Source organism: Cololabis saira, chromosome 12 (assembly GCF_033807715.1).
Source record: "Cololabis saira isolate AMF1-May2022 chromosome 12, fColSai1.1, whole genome shotgun sequence".
NCBI classification, from domain to species: domain Eukaryota; kingdom Metazoa; phylum Chordata; class Actinopteri; order Beloniformes; family Belonidae; genus Cololabis; species Cololabis saira.
In genome coordinates, this window is record NC_084598.1 from 2,489,275 (window position 1) to 2,515,891 (window position 26,617).

General features: G+C 42.1%; 1 protein-coding gene across 1 annotated transcript; it reads left to right on the forward strand.

The window, feature by feature from the left end:
* The first annotated feature begins 215 nt into the window (after positions 1 to 215).
* On the forward strand, positions 216 to 25,296 carry gdap1l1 (ganglioside induced differentiation associated protein 1-like 1). Its single transcript, XM_061735163.1, has 6 exons — positions 216 to 491; positions 4,059 to 4,251; positions 16,808 to 16,981; positions 20,449 to 20,543; positions 23,280 to 23,394; positions 23,954 to 25,296. The coding sequence occupies exons 1-6, from the start codon at positions 312 to 314 to the stop codon at positions 24,295 to 24,297; spliced, it is 1,101 nt and encodes a 366-aa protein (XP_061591147.1). The 5' UTR covers positions 216 to 311; the 3' UTR covers positions 24,298 to 25,296.
* The last annotated feature ends 1,321 nt before the right edge of the window (positions 25,297 to 26,617 follow it).

Genomic DNA, 26,617 nt, shown 5'->3' on the forward strand with positions numbered 1-26,617 from the left:
GGCTTGCCATACCCTCCGCCGTAGGCTCGCACGTCGATTTAACGCGGAACCATAAATCACGCTTGAGGACCGTTTGATTGGGAGGTGAGCGACATTTCAGCACCGGAGCTGTCCAGGGACGCTGCGCTCGCTCTCTCCCTCCTCTCCTCCTCTCTCTTTACGCGGAGCTCCCCTGGCTGTCCCTCCTCTTCTCTTCTCTCCCTCCATCCTCTTCTCTCCCTCCCTCCTCCCTGTCTCTCTCCCTCCTCCTCCTCTGGTGTCCCTCCTCTCCTCGCTGCTCTCCATCCCGCACACGCACCAACCGCCCTGTCATGGCGTCCTCCAACCACGTCAACCCCACCACCTGCAGCTGGTGGCCCATCTCCGCCGGGGACGAAGACGGCCGCGTCCCCGACGGGGAGGAGAGCGAGGAGCCGCCGGCGGAGCTCCGGCCCTTCAGCAAACACACGCTCGTCCTGTACCACTGGACGCAGTCCTTTGCTTCCCAGAAGGTAAAGAGACAGGAAAAAAAAAAAAAAAAAAAAAACCCAAGAGGGCTTTTCACGCCTTTTTTGTATGAGGATGCAGCCTGGACATCCCTGTGCATTTTGCATGGGATTTAAGCATGTTTGCATTCGTGATTATTATATGCACATCTCTAATTTGAGACGTTTCGGAAATCGCTGCAGTAGGGCGCACCATTTCCTCGATATACTGTAATATAGCAGATTTTTCTGTTACTATCCTGTCATGAATCACTGCATAAATCATGTTTCATATTCCATCTGCTTCTACAGTACCTTTCATTCACATGAAAGTCATTTTATGTTCTTAGTGCCACTGAAATATAGTGACAGCCATGTCTGCACTGACACATGACATCTTGAATAATTGATTACAATAATGTGCAAAACAAACCAAAGGCCGTCACCCCCTTCTGTGGCCGAATCACACCATATGGGGTTATTTTTATTCTCTCCCAGTGCACCTTTAGCACACTGTGTGTGTGTGTGCAACACAGAGCTACAAAGTTGCTCTCACATGACATGCAGCCTAAAAGGGCATTACAAAAACGTTGCCCCGGAAGATGAGTGTAATTGTAACCCAAAGCTGCAATCTCTTTGCTTTAGGTAGAAAATAACCTCGGTTGATGTCATTAGGATTATCTGAGCTACACTAAGCTGTCGGCATTGTCATTGAACTGACAAGGATCTAATGTGATATTTTGCACTCAGACTGTAAGACAGTGACAGCTTTTTTTATTTTGTATTTTTTGTGAAAGAAGACAAGAGGACTGGGACAAGGAGTTTACAAACTTGTTTAAAATGAATTAAATACACACATTGGAAACTTGCTTGTAAAAATATACATGGGGAAGCTGGAGGTTTCAGTTTCATTCTTTTCTAAATGGTACATATACTGGACTGTCTCAGAAAATTAGAATATTGTGATAAAGTTCTTTATTTTCTGTAATGCAATTAAAAAAACAAAAATGTCATACATTCGGGATTCATTACAAATCAACTGAAATATTGCAAGCCTTTTATTATTTTAATATTTCCGTGATTATGGTTTACAGTTTAAGATTAAGATTCCCAGAATATTCTAATTTTTTGAGATAGGATATTTGAGTTTTCTTAAGCTGTAAGCCATGATCAGCAATATTAAAATAATAAAAGGCTTGCAATATTTCAGTTGATTTGTAATGAATCCAGAATGTATGACATTTTTGTTTTTGTAATTGCATTACAGAAAATCACAATATTTAAATTTTCCGAGACAGTCCTGTATGTAAACCCCCCGCCCACAAACACAACATATATTATTTATATTTAAACTAAGCTAAACACCAGCTCCCACACCCTACAGAAAGGTGGTTGTCATATAAAGTTATACCTACGTGATGGTTTCCTTCGAAGTGTTCTGCTTCTGTGACAGGATTGGTCATTGAAAGAGAAGTTTGATATTCTAGTGCAGAATGGCGAAGGAAATGCGTCCTGAGCTAGTTTCTCTACATCCATGTTCCAATATGGGAAATGGAAGATTTAGTGTTTTTTTTCAAAAGTGACCTACTGTTGATTAAAAGTCACAGTATCTTGGTTTCTTCTGCGTGGATTATGTCACTCCCAAAACGCATGCAGTTGAAATACTACATATCTGGACTGTCTCTTTAAAAATGTGCAGAATGTAGTTGTTGTAAAATGACAACTAGCACGTCATCTCCTGACTCTGTTTGGCCTCCGTCTGCGTCTCATGTGTACACGAGGAAAACGAGCTCATGGAGGACGTTCTCCTGGAGAACACGTGGGATCAAGGAATCAGTTATTGCTGCAAACTAGAGATGAGGGGGATGAGGGGGGATGAGGGGGGATGAGGGGGGATGGCATCCCCCCCTGAAATAAAAACGGTCCAAATCATCCCCCCTGTAAAACTGCCATCCCTCCTTTCCATCCCTTATGTCATTTCATCAATGAATGTGGTTTTACTGCTATTTCAACATTTAGAGTCATCACCAGAAAAATAACTTATTTGACCATTTACACCTGTTTCAAGTACATTTTCACTTGAAATAAGTAGAAAAATCTGCCAGTGAGACAAGATTTATCTTCTCATTACAAGCAAAAAATCTTGTTCCACTGGCAGATTTTTCTACTTATTTCAAGTGAAAATCTACTTGAAACAGGTGAAAATTGTTGATTTTTCCAGTGATGAGTCTTGTTTTAAGCGTAATGAGATTTTTTTACTAAAATGAGACAAGAGTCATATTGATAAGTTCAGAAAAGTGTTTTTTATTGTTGTGTTTTGATGTATTTGATGTAAGCCCAGTGGATATTTAAAGCTTACAGAAGGCTGCATTTAACTGCTGCTATGTCATTCCTGCAGTATTTCTGCAGGTGTTTTGGTCACTGCTATTATTTGTAATATATTATATTATTTGTAATCAGAACAAATTATCTGTCCCATATGATCAAATCCACCATCCCCCCTGATTCTTTTTTTACAACTCCAGTACTGAATATAAGCAATATGTGTTTTAAAAACGGTGCGATCACAGAAGTCCTGAAGTCCACCAGGCTCAGGTTTGTACATCAGGACTGACGCTGGAGTTTTGGCTCATAGCCATTGGAGTTTGAGCTGCTGATTGTGCTGCTCGTCTATCACTTAACACTCCCATCACTGTTGTGGTTATCACTTCAGTCTGTCTCCACGAGCATGTGTGATGGAGCTGCAAACTCACTATTGGACATTCCTCCTTGTAGCACCCTATAATGTAATAATTTCCTATAATGTAATAATTTCCTGAAAATGTAATAACGCCTGAAAATGTAATAAAATTTGCACTTAACTCAAAATGTAATAAAACCCAATAATGTAATAACTTGACCAATAATGTAATAAAATATCCTGATGGATATTGTAATAACATTTTTACCGATAATGTAATACCTTATTACGTTATTGGGAATTTATTACATGGTACTCAAAGTCTGTAATTTAACCCAATAATCATTCTGGTGTTTCAAATCCAGCGTATAAAACATTCTTAGATACTTAAAACACAAAATGTAGAACTCTGGACTGAAAATGAACATATATATTATATTATTTGTCAAGTATTACATTATCAGTTTTGGAAAAGAAAAAAAGAAAATTAGAATATTGTGATAAAGTCCTTTATTTTCTGTAATGCAAAAATGTCATACATTCTGGATTCATTACAAATCAACTGAAATATTGCAAGCCTTTTATTATTTTAATATTGCTGATCATGGTTTACAGCTTAAGAAAACTCAAATATCCTATCTCAAAAAATAGAATATTCTGAGAATCTTAATCTTAAACTGTAAGCCATAATCAGCAATATTAAAATAATAAAAGGCTTGTAATATTTCAGTTGATTTGTAATGAATCCAGAATGTATGACATTTTTGTTTTTGTAATTGCATTACAGAAAATAAAGAACCTTATCACAATATTCTAATTTTCTGAGACAGTCCTGTACATGTATTGTTATTCATTGTGTAAAAATAAGGAGTGACGCGTTTATGGTTAAACTAAATGTGTTTTCTTGGTTCCAGGTTCGTCTGGTCATTAATGAGAAGGGTCTGATCTGTGACGAGAGAGATGTGAGTTTGCCGCTGCAGGAGCACAAAGAGCCGTGGTTCATGAGGCTGAACCTGGGAGAAGAGGTACCCGTCCTCCTCCACGGAGACACCATCATCAGTGACTACAACCAGATTATAGATTACCTGGAAAAAAACTTTGTGGGAGGTATTTCACAGCCATGCCGTGTCTCTTGCATGACAATTGTGTCTCTTTCTTTCTGTCTTTAAAGCAGCACTATGTAACTTTTCCAGCTTAATCTAATATTTCATCATCATCATTGTGATGGAACATCAACTTCCAACAGGTTTAATGAACCTCTGTCATGGTCTGAGGGGTCTGTATCTCCTTCACTGGACTATGTAACTTTGAGGAGCATGGTAGGAACCCTTCCACACTAAAAAACTACACATTTTTACAGCTTTGACTGCTTTACAGCATACGTCACTTCCCCCTCCTTCCCCATTCGTAGTGGAGACCAAAGCTGGGCGGGGCGTGGAGCGCAGAGCTCAGCAGAAGCTGGTGTCATGGCCCAAGCAGCAGAAAAACCCAAGAAAATAAAAGTTTTATCGGAGGAGGCAAAAAAAAGAAAGCGGGAGAGTAACAAGCTAAATGCCCGGACAAGAATAAACATTGACCCGGCGTTCACTCGCTGGCGTGAGCTGAAAGACGAGGAGGGATGTCCGACAAGAGAGACAGAATTGTTATGATACAAATGTAAATGTAGAGTTCTATGTTCAATAAGAATCACAATTAGAATGTTTTCACATACAGGGGATTCGTCTTGGGTTCTAGTATTTTTCCTGAGAACTGTAAAATATAAGGAATGGGCATTCAGTTATTCACAGTTATAAAGTATTTTTTTTATTTTGTCAGTAAGTATGTTGGACTACTAATTTAAGACAAAGTCCCTCTAAAAAGCGTTTGTAGTTTGCAGCGCATTATCTGGCTGAAACAGGACGGGGGGGCGGGGATGCGTTCACTAATAAAACCAAGTTGAACTTAGTGATTTTCAACATCGTCATATTATATTGTTTATCCAAAAATAGATACATTACCTCTTCACTATCCATCCTGCAAACGACCGCTGAAAACAGAAAAGTAGTTCTGAAAGTCCGTCCCGTCTTATTTCATTCACTATCAAAACAAATGCAGTGACGGGGACAGGAGTTTTCCAGCAGTACGCGCTAGTGCATCATGGGAAATGTAGTTCTTTCTGGTAAAGCACTACCGCTTTGGTCCAAAGGAGCCGCCAAACTCAACAAAAGCTGAAAGTTACATTGTGCTGCTTAAAAAAAAAAAGAAGCAGCTAAATGACTCAAATTGCCAAGCAAATGTAGTATTATTATTATTTTTGCAACAAATAGACGATCTAATTTCAAAGTTCTGTCATGTGAATACTGTGGCTGGTGCAGTTGCCTCCAGTCAGAAGGTCTCTGGTTCCACTCCCAGCTGTGTGAGGTTTGCTCGTGGGCTTCTGTGTGTGGGTTATGAATCTCTGCTGCTTTGCTGCTCTCACCTTCCATCAAGGGAGGAACATAGCCAGAATGGGAGTGCTTTTTTTTTTTTTTTGTCTTTACTTGAAGCAGTGGCACCGGAAGTGGCTGGGCCAGGGGGCCATTGGCCCCCACTTTTCCCTCCTCTCACATTCTTTTTAAAGCCTGAATTATGGTTCCACCTTAAATCGACGACGTAGCCTACGCAGTAAGCTACGCGTTGGTTTAAAGCCTAAATTATGGTTCCGCGTTACACCAACGCAGAGCCTACGGCGTAGGCTCTGTGTTGGTGTAACGCGGAACCATAAATCAGCCTTAAGGCGTGAATCACTCCTCAAATGCCCCTATATTGCAACACTTACGGTAAAAAGACATTTAAATAATTCCCGGCTATTAGGTAAAACAAATAGGCCCTGAACTGAACAGAAACAGCCTAGTGCTGGCTCCAACTGCGTGGAAGATTGTTGTCGTGACTTAGAGACGGGTAAAGGCTGAGTTATGGTTCTGCGTCAAAACAACGCCGTGCCTACGGCGTGTGCTACGCGTCGACGCAGACCACTCGCCGTCGCTGACGCCGTCGCTGACGCCGTCGCTGACGCCGTCGCTGACGCCGTCGCTGACGCCGTCGCTGACGCCGTCGCTGACGTGCACCTCCCAAAAATTGTAACTACGCGTGGAGGAGACGCAGACCACACGCAGACAGAGAGGGCTGTGATTGGTTCCCTTGGTAGCAACGCATTTCCAGTTTCCGGTTTGAAGCAGTCGTGAACTTTCAGCACTCTTTTCTTCGTGTATGTGTGATTTTTTTTTTTTTTTTTAACAATAGTTGTCCTTATCTCTTTGATTCACTGTGACCGGAAAAAGTCGGATAAACCATTCAGGAACAGATCGCGACGTAGCGGTCGCGGGGGGTACTGCACCGCGGAGAAATGGAGTGACGGAGAAGTCCGAAGGTTCACGACGCTGCGTACCCTACGCCGTAGGCTCTGCGTTGATTTAACGCAGAACCATAACTCTTAAATAACGCTTAAAGCTACACCGCCACACACACACGCACACACACATGCGCGCACACACACACGCACACACTTACACACTTTTTGGCCCCTGCACTTCTGAAATGAATCCGGCGCCCCTGACTTGAAGACAATGGAAAGATTAATAACGGTGTTTCCCAGTGGTGAAGGCAAGCACAGAATCATTTAGAGTCACGTGTACGTTATCATATACAAGGTTATCTACATATGCTGCCTGTTCTACACAGTAGAGTATTTATTTGACCTCATGTGCCCTTTATTTAGTTTTTGTGAATCAATGTGCATCTCGCTCTTAGTTCTTCTTGGAAGATGGTTTATTGAAATATGGTGTTCCTAGAAACTGCAGAGCCATTGTTAAAACTCCCTGTCCAATTACTTTTTCATACCTTGCCTGTCAGATTTATCTGTTATCTATCATGTAACAAGTATACATTAAAGCTGCAAGCAGCGATGAACGGGCCCTCGCACTCACGGCCACCGCCCCCCATAAGCATATCAGAAAAGACACCACCCACGACTTCCTATGTCAAACCATTCAAAAGTTATAGCAGAAAAAAGGGACAACCATTCAGAAGAAGGGGCGGGGCTAATTCAGGCCAATGAAGGTCAAGGGCTCAATACAGAGTCTGATGACACCACCCACGACTCTCTATGTCAAACCATTCAAAAGTTATAGTCAGAAAATAGGGACAACCAATCAGAAGAAGGGGCGGGGCTAATTTTCACCAATTATGGTCAAGGACTCAATACCGAGTCCGATGACACCACCCACGACTCTTTATGTCAATCTATTCAAAGGTTATGGCAGAGAAAAGTTTTCTAGGGGGCGCTGTTGAGCCGTTAGGCCACGCCCATTAATACAAACCATGAAATATCAGATTTATCACCAGGCCTGGCTTGCATGCAAAATTTGGTGACTTTTGGGGAACTATCAAATATGAACCAATCAGATGAAGGGGGGGCGCGCTTTTTGGCGTCTAGCGTCGCCACGGTAACACTTTTGAAAGAGAAAAGTAATGCGCGTGGTCATAGGATGGAGATGCACATTTTGATGGGTGCACGTTATGGTTCGGGCCGTATTAACTGTCGAAGGAATGGCATAAATTGCTTCAAAATGATGCGATTAATTCGTCAGAAGAAAGAATAAAGAAAGAATTCCTACAGATACAATAGGGCCTTCGCACTGTCAGTGCTCGGGCCCTAATCACACCCATGCAAGCTAATCATTAACTTGATTCCTAATCTGAGTTTAATAGCAGGACGTCCAGGCCTTTGTATCTATAGTACATGCTTGTAGTACAACTAACTGATTAGTTTGATTAGGGCCCGAGCACGCGAAGGCCCTATTGTATCTGTAGGAGTTTTCCTTCTTTCTTTCTTTCTTTCTTTCTTTCTTTCTTTCTTTCTTTCTTTCTTTCTTTCTTTCTTTCTTTCTTTCTTTCTTTCTTTCTTTCTTTCTTTCTTTCTTTCTTTCTTTCTTTCTTTCTTTCTTTCTTTCTTTCTTTCTTTCTTTCTTTATTTCTTTCTTTCTTTCTTTCTTTCTTTCTTTATTTCTTTCTTTCTTTCTTTCTTTTTCCGACGAAATGAGGGCCTTTTTTCCCCCTAAACGTGCTCCAAAAGTCACCAAATTTTGCACGCAAACCAGGCCTGGCGAAATATTTGATATTTAATGGTTTGCATTAATGGGCCTAATGGCTCAACAGCGCCCCCTAGAAAACTTTGTGTCACAACTTAAAGGAGCATGAGGCAGGATTGAGGCAGGATTTATGAAAAAAATTCATATACGTTTTAAGTTTTCTAGTAATAATGTCAGATGAAGCGTTCCAAACCAAAAAGAATTTTTCCTCTAGTGCAGTGATTCTTAACCATAGGGCCGCGGCCCAAGTGTGGGCCGCGAGCGCCATCTAGTGGGCCGCGAAAAGAAATTCAGTTTTGTACGTGTGGGCCGCGAGGGCCGCGGGACTGCATAGCAACTCCCAACCAAATGAGGAGAAGAAGACATTCAGCTAGCTGTACGTGTAATAGTAAGAGAAATGGTGTGTATTTATAGAGAAAATCCTTCATTTTGCACAGAGTAGGTTTAGATCCGCCAGGATCAGGGATCGATTACTTGAGCGAGCGCGGCGTGATCATTAATCCCGACGCGTCCCCGCGGCCGGGGAGGTCGGTGCCGCTCGGGCGGGTCCGTCGTTACTGCTGAAGGATTGTAGATGTAGATGTGTGGGCTGGACTGTTGTTCGGGCTCGCAAAAGCATCGGAAAGTGACACGGCTGCAGCGGCCAGAGAGCTGCAAGAGTCTGATCAGGCTCGGATGAAATCCGACACGCGCAGTCCTGACAACTTATTAATGTAAATAAAGCTTGACTCTTACAGAGATGAGAAGCTAAATAAAACTAAATATCGTTCCAGGCTCATCAATGAGCACCTTCTCATGAGAACCTGACATCATCCAGCCCAGATTTAAAGTCCTGGCAGGATAAATTAGAGCTCAGTTCTCTCACTGAACGACAGAAAGTGGGCAAATTGCTGCGTTCCATTTACCTCGTAGCCGAGTTATCAGCGTTCCAGTTACAAAGTAGGTAAACAAGTTTGTAGTTCGCATATACCACATGAAAAATGTAAATTACACTATAGCAGCATATATATGCCGAACAATACTTGTATACGACTGATTTAGTGTGACCAAAACTAGAATGAAGTGCTACGAAGCTCTCTTCTACTGTTTACAACCGGGGCAGCCATCTCGGAATGTGAACTCGGGGGTGGGGAAGACTCTCCCACTTTCCCAGTGGGAAATCCCACTTCGAGGGGCGTTCCAGTTGAAAAATCCAACTGGGAACTGGGAAATCCCCACTTCCGAGGACAAATGGAACGCGGCATAAGATTATTAGAGGGGAAGAAAGAAAAACTGCAAAACTGTTCAATTGTTAAGATGTGTTTATATTCATTTATTATAAAAATGTGTTGAGACAATTAACAAAGAAAAGGGGAAATTCAAACTGCTGGTAAAGAAATAAAGTAAGATAGCATTTGAAAAATAAAATAAAATATATTTTATTTTTAAGAGAAAAAAATATGTGTAATTGAAGTTACACATGTTAATGGGCAAATATGTACTTTTTAATATAACAGTCAGATGCAGATGTTGATACAACCATGAGGCTACTTGAAATATATATATATATATATATATAGATATATATATATATATATATATATATATATATATATATATATATATATATATATATATATAGATATATATATATATTTATTATGATGTTCTGGACCTTCGCTTGAGTAAATTATCTCTAAATGGACCTCTTAAAGTTGAATACCCCTGCTACACAGTGTTAATATTTAACGGGCCCCGGGCCACTCTGTACTGAAAAAATTGGGCCCCAAGGTCAGAAAGGTTAAGAACCCCTGCTCTAGTGTATCTCTCCGTTGCCTTGAACAGGCTGTGTGCTGCAAAGTGTGCTGCAATTCCGGGCCGGAATTTCCCGTGCTGTCCTGTGGATGTGACGTCACATGACGCTGCATGCACGTTCTCCCCGTTCTCCCCGTGCCGGCTTCACTGTTGGCTGCAGTACCCCCAACGGCCGTCGTGGCGAAGGTGGCGCTAGAGAGTCTCATTTCTTAAAAGGAGCGTCATGCTCCTTTAAAGAAAAGTCTCTTGGCGCCATGGCCGAAACTGAACAGGAAGTCGACCATTTTGAATTAATCGTGTAATGTTTGCGCAATTTATGCCATTCCTTCGACAGTTAATACGGCCCGAACCGCAACGTGCACCCAGATGTGTTATACATCAAAATGTGCGTCTCCATCCTGCGACAACACGCATTACTTTTCTCATTCAAAAGCGTTACCGTGGCGACACTAGATGCCAAAAAGCACGCCCACCCTTCATCTGATTGGTCCATACAGAAAAAACTCAAGCCCCACAATACGGTGTGACGTACATGCACAAAAATCGGTACACACCTGTATCATGTGGCAACTTAAAGAAAAGTCTCTTGGCGCCAGGGCCTTCGGCAGTTAATACGGCCCGAACCATAACTTTTGAATGGCTTGACATAGAGAGTCGTGGATGGTGTCATTTCTGATACGCTTATGATGATAAGTTGACATTTATGTGAACAACAAAGGCACTTTTTTATAGTATTATTGACCTAGGAATGTGGGAACCAGGGGGTGGTGGCCATGAGTGCGAGGGCACGTTCATCGCTGCTTGCAGCTTTAATTTGGTTATGGATTTTGTTGGTTATGGAGTATTATCTGCACAGTAGTGGAAATTTACATTCTGCTCTTGAATGTAGTGTAAAGTGAAAGTGTAAGTGAAAAGTCTCAGTCTAAGCACAGAGTCCTGCAGAACACCATGACCAGCGCCGCGGTGCCACTAGGACTTTTTGTTCACAAGAACTGGAATTTATTAGACAATTATGATTTAAACCAGGTTAACATGCTTCCTTTAATCACAATATAACGTTCAGTGTTGTGATCGGTCCTATCAATACTGTACTGAGATCCAATAGGACAAATATGTAGCTCCATTGACTGCGTTTTCATGCAGTCAATAACCCTTTTAAAACCCGAATATTGGCAATAACCCGAATTTGCACGGCCATGTAAACACCAATAACCCCTTTGAATAACCAGAATTTGCTGTACCTCCTGGACTCAAAAGACCAGGATTCCTTGTGAACAGAGCATGCGCAGAAAACAAATTCATGTTCCGTTTGATGAGGATATTCCGTTTGGCGTTTACATGACCAAATATTCGGGTTTTAAAAGGAGGAACCCAGGGGTTATTAGGTTTTTAAAAACCCCAATATGAGCAAATTCCGGTTATTCAAAGGGGTTATTGGTGTTTACATGGCCGTGCAAATTCGGGTTATTGCCAATATTCAGGTTTTAAAAGGGTTATTGACTGCATGGAAACGCAGTGTGTGGTATTGCATTGCAACACTCAACATTACCGTAAAAGGTCTGAACAAATGCCATGAAGAGGATCATTTATTGGATGAAGGAAATCTGGAAGGTTCTCCTGAGGGATATCTGCAGGTCGGACACAAACACATCAAAAAGCCTTGATTTCATCAACATAGGATCTGCTTGACTCATGAGTTTTAGCTCTAGATTCTAGCAGTGTGTCACAATTTGTGGAAAAATGTACACTATACTTAAACATTGCGTAATATTCCGTGAGCGTGGGCTGTAGAGGACAGATCCATGGGACAGTATGTCCTGGTCAGCATGACTGTCCTGAGAATGATTACTCAGCTTTCTGGAGTTCAGCCAGATGTAGCCCCACCCTCTACAAGCTTCTCCACAACGCCAAACCAAATATCCTCAAGTAGCTTTCCCTTCTGTCGTGACATTGATGCGTTCCTTAATTTGGCTGGCTGTGACCCTGCGGAAAGATAAAGTCCTGCATCACCCTGATAAGTCAAGTCACCTCACTGCTAACACAGCAGCTCCCAATCCCTCCCAGCCACACCGTCACAAGACTTGGGACGACAATAAAGAACAGGAACCTCCAATTCCGGTTCTTGAGGGCCACTGTCCTGCATGTTTTAGATGTTTCTCTCCTCAAATTGGATCGCCATCAGCTCTTCATCCAGGTTTGTCAATGGTCTAATGCAGGGGTCGGCAACCCGCGGCTCTAGAGCCGTATGCGGCTCCTTAGTGCCGCCCTAGTAGCTCCTGGAGCTTTTTCAAAAATGTTTGACCTTTTTTTCCCTTTTTTGTTCTTTTTTTCTCTTTTTTTTCTTTTTTGTTCTTTTTTCCTTTTTTTCCTTTTTTCTCTTTTTTTCTTCCTTTTTCCTTTCCTTTTTAATCTCGACATTTCGACTTTTTTCTCAAAATTTTTACTTTTTTCTCAACATTTCGACTTTTTTCTCGACATTTCGACTTTTTTCTCAAAGTGCATAATGAAAAAAAAAAATCTTCCCCCAGTTCTAACTAATATAGAAACATGCAGCATGTGTTGCCTTCATTCTAAGGCTTATACATACAAGACTTTTCATTTTTTGCGGCTCCAGACATATTTGTTTTTTGTGTTTTTGGTCCAATATGGCTCTTTCAACATTTTGGGTTGCCGACCCCTGGTCTAATGGTTTTAGCCATGTGGATTACCATTCATTGAAAAAAAAGAAGATAAAAAGCAATACAGGTATCCAAAAAGAAATACAAAAAGGCCTTAATAAATCCCAGATGACGACTGGGTAGACAGGCAAACTGACAGGAGGATGGGAAAAACAAAAAACCAAACAGAAACCAGACAGGGAGGTAGGAACGACAAAACACAAAATACTATCGGGGCTGATGAGACACAGGTGAATCAGAATTGATGGGAACAAGAGAAGTCAAACTGGAACTTAAGAAACCAAGAAATAAACCAGGAACTAAACCCAAAACCATGAAGGAATTTTTGAAGACACGTCTTCTCTGTTTTCATCTTCAGTCCTAACTGCCCAGCAGAACTAACATACTCCACTCACCTCTGTACTTCTCCATTTAAGGTGTTTCGCTCATACTTTGTACAAGCCTTTTTCCCCTTTAGGAATTGCACTTTTGGCATGATTTGGCATGTTTTCCTCTTTTTGTAAGTTGCTTTGGATGAATGTGTCTGCTAAATGCAATGTAATGTAATGAAAGATGAGTTATGTGGAATATTTAGAGTAAATATAAAACAGGGACATCTTCCAATTAGCTTAGTTAAGCATGAAGACCGTCAACAATCGCGGCAGCTGGCCTAGCAGTAACATTTAGGCTTAATGACTAATAAACCTACATTTAAAAAGTGATAACAGGGGTGCCCATAATGTCTGTAGTCACTGTAGTAATGACATACATTATTGTAGTCATTAATGTGTAATTGTGAATGCATCTTTACTGCTAGGCGGCTCAATCTACAATCCCAATTTCTACAAAGTTAGGATGCTATGTAAAATGTGCATAAAAACAGAAGGCAATGGTTTTCAAATCTCATAAACCCTCATTTTAGTCCCAGTGGAACATAAACGTAATATCAGATGTTGCAACTGAGACATTTTGCCATGAGATGGAAAATATTTGCTCATTTTGAATTGGAAAATGGCAGCAACACAGCTCCAACAAATTGGAAAAAAGGCAACAACAGGGTGGAAAAGTAATTCACACACCAAAAACAACTAGTGGAGCATTTGACAACAAATTGCTTCTATTGACAACTGGTCAGTGAGACGACTGCATATAAATGGAGGCAGGGCCAGAGTTAGAAGATCACACCGTATATAGAGTGTATAATATCCTCAAAAGATTCAGAGAATTCACTAGAAGAAAATTCTGATTTACAAGGGAATCTCTGTGTGCAAGAAACAAGGATGCTAACAAACCTGTGATCTTCTGGCCCTCAGGTGTCACTGCATTAAAAACAGACAAGTGGAAATCACTGCTCGGGCTTAGGAACACTTCCAGAGAAGACTGTCTGTGAACACAGCTCGCTGATTATGTAACAGGTTGGCCTGATGGTTTTATATTGCAAAGCAAAGCAGCAGAGTGAAAGACAACCATATTGCTGCTAACCTGTGCGCAAATTGCACAGCCCTCAATTTAAAGGTCAAGACGGCCTTGAATGTTTGTATTATTTCATCAGAGTCCAGTTTCTCCACAAGCTCTTTTTCAAACATGAGCAACGAGAGGCTCCTCAGTCTCTCTGTGAGCGTTGTTGCTCTGCTGATGCTCTGGTCCTGCTGACAACTCCACAGAACAACTTGGAACAGGCAATGCTATCAGAATAAATAGCAAACAGTTCATCTTGGGGAAAACATATTTGTCGCAGGAGTCTAAGACTTCAATAATGGACGGGAACTCATGTCCGCCATCCACCCTCCGTTTGATGAGTTGCCTAAACACAGTTCAGGGTCGGTTGCAGCTGCCGCGACACAAGTTTTTACATGTGAAAATAAGATTTTTTATTTTGAATTATTTTGAACATTATGATTATACTAAAAGCCTAGATTTAGAATAAAACATGTTAGTAAGACTATAACAAGAACAAATGTATGAAATTTTTGGGTGTGCCAGCTGTCTCACACCCTGACATCCCCCACCCACCCGGACACACCCTGACACACCCTGACACACACTGGCACACCCTGACACACCCTGACACACCCTGGCCCACCCTGACACACCCTGATACACCCTGACACACCCTGACACACCCTCACCCACCCTGACACACCCCGGCCCACCCTGACACAACCTGACACACCCTGACACACCCTGACACACCCTGACACATCCTGACACGCCCCACACGCCCGACACACCCTGACACACCCCGACACACCCCGGCACACCCTGACACACCCTGACACACCCTGAGATGCTCCAACACACCCCGGCACACCCTGAAACACCCTGACACAACCTGACACAACCTGCCCCCCCCCTGGCACACACTGGCACACCCTGACACACCCTGGCCCACCCTGACACACCCTGGCACACCCTGGCACACCCTGGCACACACTGACACACCCTGACACACCCTGGCATACCCTGACACACCCTGGCACACCCTGGCACACCCTGGCACACACTGACACACCCTGGCACACCCTGACACACCCTGACACACCCTGGCACACCCTGACACACCCTGGCACACCCTGGCACACCCTGGCACACACTGACACACCCTGGCATACCCTGACACACCCTGGCACACCCTGGCACACCCTGGCACACACTGACACACCCTGGTACACCCTGACACACCCTGACACACCCTGGCACACCCTGACACACCCTGGCACACCCTGGCACACCCTAGCACACCCTGACACACCCTGACACACTCTGGCACACCCTGACACACCCTGGCACACCCTAGCACACCCTGACACACCCTGACATACCCTTGCACACCCTGACACACCCTCACCCACCCCGGCACACCCCTACACACCCTGGCCCACCCTGACACACCCTTACACACTCTGGCCCACCCTGACACACCCCGACAAACCCTGACACACCCTGGCACACCCTTACACACTCTGGCACACCCTGACACACTCTGACACACCCTGGCACACCCTGGCACACCCTAGCACACCCTGACACACCCTGACACACTCTGGCACACCCTGACACACCCTGGCACACCCTGGCACACCCTGGCACACCCTGGCACACACTGGCACACCCTGACACACCCTGACACACCCTGGCCCACCCTGGCACACCCTGGCACACCCTGACACACCCTGGCACACCCTGGCACACCCTGACACACCCTGACACACCCTGACACACCCTGACATACCCTTGCACACCCTGACACACCCTCACCCACCCCGGCACACCCCTACACACCCTGGCCCACCCTGACACACCCTTACACACTCTGGCCCACCCTGACACACCCCGACAAACCCTGACACACCCTGGCACACCCTTACACACCCTGACACAACCTGACACACCCTGACATGCCTTAAACATGCCCTGACACACCTTGACACACCGTGACACACCCTGACACACCCTGTCACACCCTGGCACACCCTGGCCCACCCTGGCACACCCTGGCCCACCCTGGCACACCCTGACACACCCTGACACACACTGACACACCCTGACACGCCCTGGCACACCCTGACACACCCTGACACAATCCGACGCCCCTGGCACACCCTGGCACAACCCGACACACCCTGGCACACCCGTGGCTACGCCACTGATCTTTAGTCCTTGAAGTCAGTCAGTGGAAGTTAAATGACAAAGTGATTTTTGGGTGAATTTAATTAGGCAGAGCAGTGTTACATGCCCTATCCTTTACCTGCCACTAATACATTCCTACTTGTAGCACATAACAATACTCACAACCTGAATGCATTTTTTGAGAATAGATGCTGTCTAAAAAGTAAGATAAAGAATAATAAAAATCTCTGTTGTTTTACTCTGATAACAGCTAGATAAAGCAGCTCAGTCTGGTGGGGGATTGGTGCAAAAGACCCGTCTTTTATTACAGTGTGACCTCATGTCAAAGCTCATATTGTTTTTCTCTTTCTCTTTTCGCTTCTGGAAAGTTAATGTGCAACGATGCTTTTTGTTTTGGTGTTTCTACATAATTTCTGACTGATTATTACAGTAGGGAGTGTTTTTCCATTTCATCTTTGTGCTCCCCCCACACAGACACAGTGCCTCGGCTGGTTCCTGACGTGGACTCGCCTCTCCATGCTCGTGTGCAGCAGTATCGTCAGCTACTGGACGGTCTCCCCATGGACGCCTACACACACGGCTGTATCCTACACCCAGAGCTCACCACAGACTCTATGATCCCAAAGTACGCCACCGCAGAAATACGTAGTAAGTGATGCCAGCTAACTGCTTTGTGTAGGCATGAATGCAAAACCTGCATTCGTTACGAGGAGAAGCTTATTCTTTGGTGACCTCCATGGGTTCACTATTACTTAGATTTAGTTCAAAGTATAAAAGCGTTAAAATACAAGTGAACGGTTATGTTAGATTATCTTCTTACATTTAAACCTCTGAGGGGGGGTGAAGGGGGTGGTGGTGGTGGGGCGGGGGGGTTCTACAGATTCAAGATCTGAAACTGACACATGACACATGAATTTATTTTTCATTAAAAAAGGAAGAAGTTGCTGCAATAGCTAAGATAAAATTGTTTACATTATGACATAAAAAAGATAAAACATGTCAAAAAGAGACTTGCTCAGGAAAAACTGTGTATGGTAGTCTCTTTTAATTGTTTGCACCCCCCCTCCCATAATGTTTTTACTGCATACAACTGCTCCCTTGCCACCGGTATTTTCCCCTCTTCCTTCAAACACGCAATTGTGCAACCTTTGCTAAAGAAGCACAATCTCAACCCGCTCACCCTTAGCAATTACCGACCTATTGCAAAAATATCTTTCCTGTCTAAGGTGTTGGAGAAAATAATTGCCTCTCAAATAATTAATCATATGACTCTTAATAATCTTTTTGATGACTGTCAGTCTGGTTTGAGGGCATTTCACAGTACTGAGACAGCATTAGTTAAGGTGACTTATGGCCCTTTCGCACTAGTCCCGCCTCAGCTCGGTTCTACCCGCCACGGCCCCGTCTTACACTTTTGCACTAGGGGCTAAGACGGGTAGAGCCGCTCCAAGCAGATACATTTTCTGTACCCATTCTGGCGAGGTTCTTATCAGGGCTGAGCCGGGACTATTTCTGACGTCACCACCCTCCGCGCCACTGATTGGTCGGGGGGCGGGGCCGTCATCACCCTCCACGCCTCTGATTGGTCGGGGGCGGGGCCGTCAAACGTTTGAATCAGGAAGCGGGAGTCAGCGCGAGAGCGACCCGCGGCTCGCAGCGATTTTATTATAAAGCGCAAAACGTCTGTTTGGTGATCCAACTCTGAGGTGCAGATGTTCATAAACCTGGGGGCTGACGAGATAATTAAAAAAGGGATGTAGACGGGCTGTTTTACTCTCAGCCGCTCGCGGCTCCAGCTGATTTCTCATCAGCGCCGACATGAACAAAGCGGTTGCGCAATAGAGTACGTCACAGCAGCTTCACCCAAACCTGCCCACTTCTCACCTGGCTGTGGAAAAACAAACGGGGACAAAACGAGTAGAGGCGGGTAGAGGCGGGTAGAGGCGGGTAGAGGCGGGTAGAGGCGTGACGAGCCGAGTCGGGCCGAGTAAGGACTAGTGCAAAAGGGCCATAAAGACCTGCTCCGGGCTGCAGACGAGGGTGATAGCTCGACTCTTGTCCTGCTAGATCTTAGTGCAGCCTTTGATACAGTTGATCATTACATCCTGCTACAGCGTCTTGTAACGTGGGCTGGTTTAAAAGGGTCAGCTTTTAACTTGTTACACTCTTACCTGTCAAACAGAACTTTTAATGTGGTCCTTAAAAACTCTTCATCTTCTGTCTCCCATTTCACCCATGGTGTTCCTCAAGGGTCAATTTTGGGGCCATTATTATTCTCCATTTATATGCTGCCCCTGGGTCAAGTCGTCAAGAAACACAACATACAGTACCGTTGTTATGCCGACGACACCCAGTTATATGTTCCATTAAGAGGCACCGATCAGAGCCGTCTCACCAAACTCACCGCCTGTCTTTCCCACATCAATTCCTGGACATCCCAAAACGTTCTCAAATTAAACGATGATAAAACAGAAAGGATTTTATTTGCCACTCCAAAATCCTCCAGCCAGATAGCTGCCAATCTCTGAACCCTATCACACCACATCAAACCAACTGCTAGGACTTTGGGTGTTTTATTTGACTCCAGACTTTGTTTTAATGAACAAATTAAGAAAGTTGTTCAGTCGTGTTTTTACCAGCTGAAGTTTACCAGCTCAAATCTTTTTTATCTCCTGATAATCTCCACAAAGTTGTCCATGTTTTATTCTGTCTCGCCTGGATTATTGTAACACCCTTTACACCGGTATTTCTCAATCATCACTCCACCACCTTCAGTTGATACAAAACGCTGCTGCTCGTCCGATCTCTGCCTCAAGAACATTTGAACATATCACTCCAATTCTGTCGTCCCTTTACTGGCTTCCTGTTCAATATCGCATTGATTTTAAAATTCTATTGCTGACTTCTAAGACCCTAAATAACCAAGCCCCTAGTTATTTTAAAGAACTTTTAACCCCCTACCTGCCAGGGCCTCCCTCAGATCAGCAAGGCCTTCTGATCGTTCCAGGGCCAGACTGGGAGGTCGGGGACGTCTGCAGCACACAGCAGGCAGGTGGAAGCAGCAGCGGGATGACCAGGGGTGGGGACCGCAGGCAGGTGGAAGCAGCAGCGGGATGACCGGGGGTGGGGACTGCAGGCAGGTGGAAGCAGCAGCGGGATGGCCAGGGGTGGGGACTGCAGGCAGGTGGAAGCAGCAGCGGGATGACCGGGGGTGGGGGGGGAGACCGCAGGCCAGCACACATCTCCCGAAGCTCCGGCCCAATCAGCAAGCCCCAGGTTAGGTTCAGGGTCGGGGAAAGGTTGAGAAGGGGCAGGGCCAGGGAGAGGAGTCTTGACGGACAAATCTCTCCCCCGCCTGACCGGGCTGTTACCCTGCCCCTCTCACTCCCACGCTGCAGGTTCCGGTGTTGTGCATTCAGAGATGCTCTTCTCCACCAGCAGAGGATGCTGCACCATGTACAAAAGAGAAAAAAGAAAAGAAAAGGGGGGCCGACACAAGAAACTACAGGAGCGATGGACAAAAACGATAGCTATGAGATATTTATAATAAATAAAAATGGAACTGGAGAAGAGAGGAAGGGAAGAGGAGAGGAGAAGAAGGGTGAGAGGCACCGCCCAGTGGATCATGTCGGTGCCCCCTCCAGCATAGCCCTATAGCAGCATATCTACCACAAATCTATATTTGAGATTAACTATTATAGTTTTGTTCTATAGCTGCAACTATGACTACTGACTCTAACACACTAGAGTTTACACTACCTAGAGATTTACCAACACCAGCTAGAGGTTTACTAAACACTAACTATAGGCTTTACTAAACAGAAAGGTTTTAAGTTTAGTTTTAAAGGTGGAGGTGGTGTCAGCCTCCTTAACCCAGATTGGAAGTTGGTTCCATAGTAATGGTGCCTGATAGCAGAACGCCCGCCCTCCAAATCTACATTTGGATACTCTAGGAACTACGAGGCACATTCAGCCAAAAAGCTCAAATAACTCCACAGAGGATTAACATGCTGGTCTTCGGAGTGCATGCTTTCTAACATATGCTAAAAACATATTGGTTAAAAACTACCATAGTTTCATCCTATGTGTCTCTGTGTGGGTGTGTGTGACTTTAGGACACTTGGCTAATGCTGCAACAGAGCTGATGAAGTTGGACCACGAGGAGCCTCAGCTGACAGAACCGTACTTGTCCAAGCAGAAGAAGCTAATGGTGCGTTTATGGCCATTTATTCATTTATTCTGTAGAGTTTCACCCAATGACAAGTGTTATTTCATGCTGCAGGTCTTCATATTATTTCTAGATCTGTGCTTGAGGAAATTTAATCTGTAGCACCTTTCTGTGATAACCAGTACTCGAGTTGTAAAAAATAAATCAGGGGGGATGGTGGATTTTATCATATGGGACAGATAATTTGTGCTGATTACAAATATATTTTTTTTTTTATTAAATCTTTATTTCAGACCCAAGGGGATCCATATCACCATAAAAGCAGAATAAGATAATAAAAACAAAGACAGAATAAAAAACAAACAAACACAAAATACAAAGTACAGAGCTTTCCCCACTATTCAGTGTAGGCTTGCATACAAACATGTTCTAAAATGGTTCCACAGTCTGGCCGAAAATCTTACAGAACTGCGTACAGGATTAACCAACACATTAATAAGTTCATTCTCTGATTCTGACGCCCTACACATAAATCTGTGCATCAGATTGCGCAGAACAGCAGAGCAGGTGGGTACCCCGACACTAACAAACATATGGCTTGCACTGGAGCTTCTTGGGGCTCTCAACAGTAGCCTCATGCTGTCATTATAAGCTACTGTGAGCTTTCTTATACTACCTTGTTTGTAGCGGCACCACAGGTGGGCTGTGTACAAAGGTGTGCAATATGCTTTAAACAATGCAATTTTTACAGATACAGAGCACATGCTAAACTTACGACACAGCATGTTTGCTTGTGCATAGAGCTTACGACGCTGCCTTAACATTTCTTTATCATCAGACAAGTCATTAACAATAATATGCCCCAAATACTTGATCTCGCTGCACACACTGAGTGCAGTACCAGACAGATGGAAGTCAGGGAAGGTTGACTGTCTGTCTTCTCTGCTTCTAATAATCATAACTTTACTCTTACCAGCATTGTACTTTATGTCAAAGTCAGCACCATACTGTGTGCACGTTCTCAATAGCTGTTGGAGACCAGCACTGTAAGGGCTGAAGATGACCAGGTCGTCTGCATACATAAAGTGATTAATTAGTAGGTCACCAACTCGACAGCCTGTACCACATGTATTCAACATCAGAGACAAATCATTCATGTACACATTAAAAAGAAAGGGAGACAGGATTCCGCCCTGGCGGACACCATTGGTCACATGGAAGGGATCAGATGTTACATTCCCCCATCTCACTCGTATTGTCTGATGCGAGTACCAGTAGACCAGGATTCTAATTAAAAAACCAGGGACCCCACTTTTAGACAATTTCAAAAATAATTTCACATGATTAACACGGTCAAATGCTTTAGAAGCATCAATGAAGCACAAGAACATGGTAGAGTTATGACTATTATATTTCTCTAAGATTTCCTTTAGTGCAAAAATACATAGATCAGTGCCATGCTTTTGTTTAAAACCAAACTGGTTGTCCGTAGACATGATGTATCTCTCAAGTCTACTCAGTAGTCTCCAGCACCTTGGACATGACACTGGCCAGAGCCATTGGCCTGTAATTATCTGAGCTGTTCAGCTTCCCACTTTATCCTTAATAACTGGCACTAGCACAACAGAAATCATAGAATCAGGTAACACTCCATGAACAAAAAAACCTTTATAGCACATAGCCACCAGAGGGCACATTTTCTTACTGGCGAACTTAATATATTCAGCTGTAATATTATCGAGACCACAGGCCTTATTATCTCTTAACTTCAGTATTGCTTCATGTACCTCATCAGAAGTGACAATAGCATCATCATTAAACTCTACATTAAACTCTACATTAAACTCTACATTATCGACTACAAACAGATTACTCTTTACACAGTTTAACACTTCAAAATATTGATAAATAAATAATATAATATATTACAAATGATAGCAGTGACCAAAACACCTGCAGAAATACTGCAGGAATGACATAGCAGCAGTTAAATGCAGCCTTCTGTAAGCTTTAAATATCCACTGGGCTTACATCAAATGCATCAAAACACAACAATAAAAAACACTTTTCTGAACTTATCAATATGACTCTGTCCTTCACAGGATAAGTAACATGGATCACTGCAAAAACTCTAAATCTTAACAAGAATATTTGTCTTATTTCTAGTTAAAAGTTGTCTCATTTTAGTAAAAAAAATCTCATTACACTTAAAACAAGACTCATCACTGGAAAAAACAACAATTTTCACCTGTTTCAAGTAGATTTTCACTTAAAATAAGTAGAAAAAAGATTTTTTGATTTTTTTGCTTGTAATAAGAAGATAAATCTTGTTCCACTGGCAGATTTTTCTACTAAAGGAGGGATGGCAGTTTTACAGGGGGGATGATTTGGACCGTTTTTATTTCAGGGGGGGGGGGGGTGCCATCCCCCCTCAACTCCAGTACGGGTGATAACACTGTCAAAAAGCACATGTTACACATTTTTTCACTTACATATTAATTTAAACAACAACTGCACTTGCAATGTTTTCTTTTTTGACCATGATAATGTACAATGACATAATAATAATAATTATGATTATTGTTAGGGCTGGAGTGGAGGTAGTGATGTGAACTTTATGAAATGGCATGTGTCTTGTATTTTGAGATAAAGGAAGTCATTAGTCCCGTTAGTCCAGTTCAACGGTCGGTAGCTACCGGAGCTCTGGATCTTCACATGCACACAAGTATGGAGGACTAAACTAAACCAGACTGCATTTTCTCCTGTAATTGTTTCCAGGCAAAGATTTTGGACCATGATAATGTAAACTACCTGAAGAAAATCCTGGGGGATCTGGCCATGGTTCTAGATCAAGTAGAGGCGGAACTGGAAAAAAAGAAACTAGAGTATCAAGGTATACATAGATAAATATAAAACATATATATACACCGTATTTTCTGGACTATAAGCCGCTACTTTTTTCATAGGTTTTCAACCATGCAGCTTATACAAAGGTGCAGCTATTCTGTGGATTTTTCTTCCACCGCTCGGGGCGCTCTAACAGGAATCAAAACTAAGACAAAATAAATGCAAAGAATACGCTACTTCTTCTTTAGCAGATAGAAGTAGGTAGAAGCAGATTTCAAACAGATAAATAGATAAATAAATACCGGTTATTTTCTCTTGGTTCTGTCCCGTTTTAATCAGCAAAGTTGCTGCCGTGTTAAAAGACACTGTTAGGAAAGGATCTATTTAGGTACAAACATGTACATCATTTACAGTTCAAAATCCTCCTGTACATGTAGTAAATATGTAATCTAACAGCATAAATACTTGCGGCTTGCATATCTTTTTTTTTTTAAATAGAGCGGATGCGGCTTATATGCAGGTGCAGCTTATAGTCCAGAAAATACGATATTTCATGTGCCATTGGGCTGTTATGTATTCATCCATTCATTTATCTTGTACAACAGGTCTAAAGTGTGAGTTGTGGCTTTGTGGACCTGAATTTACACTAGCTGACATCTGCCTCGGAGCCTTATTGCACAGGCTGAAGTTCTTGGGACTTTCTAAGAAATTCTGGGAGGACGGCAGCAGAGCCAACCTGCAGTCCTTTTTTGTGCGTGTGCAAAAACGCTACGCTTTCCGGAAGGTCCTAGGCGACATCCACACGACCCTCCTGTCGGCAGTCCTACCCAACGCCTTCCGGATGGTAAAAAAGAAGCCGCCCTCCTTCTTCGGGGCCTCTTTTCTCATGGGCTCTCTGGGCGGGATGGGCTACTTTGCCTACTGGTTTTTAAAAAAGAAATACATGTAGTGAATGCCCTTCTTGTTGTGTTAAATGTCTGTGTATTTGTGTGATGTTGCAATTTTTCTGTAATGTTTTATGACTGCAGGAAAACATAATGAATCTATATAGAGAACACTATTACTCAACTGGGTGAACAAAGAAATATTACGACATTCCATTGTGAGAAATTTCCTGACAGCACATTTTTCTGGTAGTCATGGCTTTCATAAAGTTAATTTCTGGAAACTTGCAGCTCTTGCGCATGCAAGTCCTTACTTAACTTTCTTTGGAGGCATGTATGAGGTCCACTCACGGTGAAATTAAAAGTGAAAATGCAAATAAAACACGAGAACAGCCAAAGGGGTTAACTGACCTTCGCATGCCACTATTAGTCAGTATCCTACTCTTTACTCCTGAGGTATAACCCGTAAAACCACAGGAATATAATCCGTACGACACATGCTTTCTGTTATGTGCTGTGCTGCCAGAAACTGCCAGATAAAATGAAAGGATGCAGACAAAGATAACACTTTTTTTTCAATTAGCTTTTTTGCTGAGATGTAATGGGAAGATCAATAACACTTGACTGTGAATGCTCAGTATGGAGCAACAGATCTGAGCCTTGCATAAAGACTAGATACATGGGAAAAGTCAGCCTGGTTCTGCCCCAAAAACTGCACTAATATAAACCTGATACTATACATTTGATCTGTTCCAATCAGAGATACATATCAAGTTAAAGCCACAGAAGTTTGATTGCACAGCAGAACGTGATGAGAACAGAGAAAGTTAAATCACTTCATCAAATACCTTTAAAAACTGTCTTCATCACTTTTGTTGTTTCCGTATTTTTTCCATCCAAGATAGCTGGAAACAACGCAGGCTCTTACTCCGTCTAACACAAGCAAACTACTGTCACGTTTTGCATGAATGTTCGATGTCTTTGTAAGGTTTCATTTGGCTTTAACTTTCACCAATTGAGCTAAATTAAATCTAATTTCCAAATATCGTACCCTTAGATTAGAAACAGACGCAACATGGTAAATACCTCAATTATTGTGCTGGAGTGTACACACACACACACACACACACACACACACATATATATATATATATATATATATATATATATATATATATATATATATATATACATATATATATACATATATATATATATATATATATATATATATATATATATATATATATATATATATATATATATATATATATACATATATATATATATATATACAGTATATTACGACGGAGTATTAGAGCCAAACTAAGAAAAAAAAATTTAATTACGAAAATAAAGTCATAATAATATGAGAATAAAGTCGTAAAATTACGAGAATAAAGTCATAATGTTGCGAGAATAAAATCGTAATATTACGAGAATAAAGTCGTATTATTTTGAGAATAAAGTTGTAATATTACGAGAATAACGTCGTAATATTAAATATATTAAATATAACTTCACAAGATGCTCAATATTTAGTTCTCATAAATTACCACTTTAGTCTTGTAATATAACGACTTTATTCTCATAATATTACAACTTTATTCTCCTTTTACGACTTTATTCTCGTAACGTTACGACTTTATTCTTGTAACGTAACGACTTTATTCTCGTAACGTTACGACTTTATTCTCATTATATTATGACTTTATTCTCATAATTTCCTATTTTTTTTTTGTCTAAGTTTGGCCCTAATACTCCGTCGTAATATATATATATATATATATATATATATATATATATATATATATATATATATATATATATATATATATATATATATATATATATGTATATATATATATATATATATATATATATATATATATATATATATATATATATATATATATAATATATATATATATATAATTATATAATTATATATATTTTTTTTATTTATACAGTATATATTTTTTTATTTCTTTCTTTTTTTTTCATTTAAACTTTGAAAGGCCAAATAGTTGGTATGATGTGTGATTCGCTGACATCAATAGTGTTCATTATTTTTAACAGCCACACTCAAAGGTGGAGTGAAAAGTACACTATTATACAGCAGTTTGGGAGATAATTATACAAGTAGGTAAATATAAGTTAATAGTCACCTTTGGACATTCATATGTTTATATGAATGAAAAAAGGAACACTTGTTTGTACAATCCACATATATTCACTGTGTGAGAGATATCAATATTTCTATGGAAATGGTCCGGCTCCGTGTCCCCTCTTCCAATACTGAACTGGTCAGATGTTTCCAGAACTATTCAGCTGACTCCTAATCCCATATCCAGTATTTATGCTAAAGATACAGTGACAAACTGC

Coding starts and splice junctions, on each gene's coding strand:
- gdap1l1 (XM_061735163.1), top strand. CDS start 312: ATGGCGTCCTCCAACCACGTCAACCCCACCACCTGCAGCTGGTGGCCC. Junction 492..4,058: donor AGTCCTTTGCTTCCCAGAAG/GTAAAGAGACAG, acceptor TCTTGGTTCCAG/GTTCGTCTGGTCATTAATGA. Junction 20,544..23,279: donor CCAAGCAGAAGAAGCTAATG/GTGCGTTTATGG, acceptor AATTGTTTCCAG/GCAAAGATTTTGGACCATGA.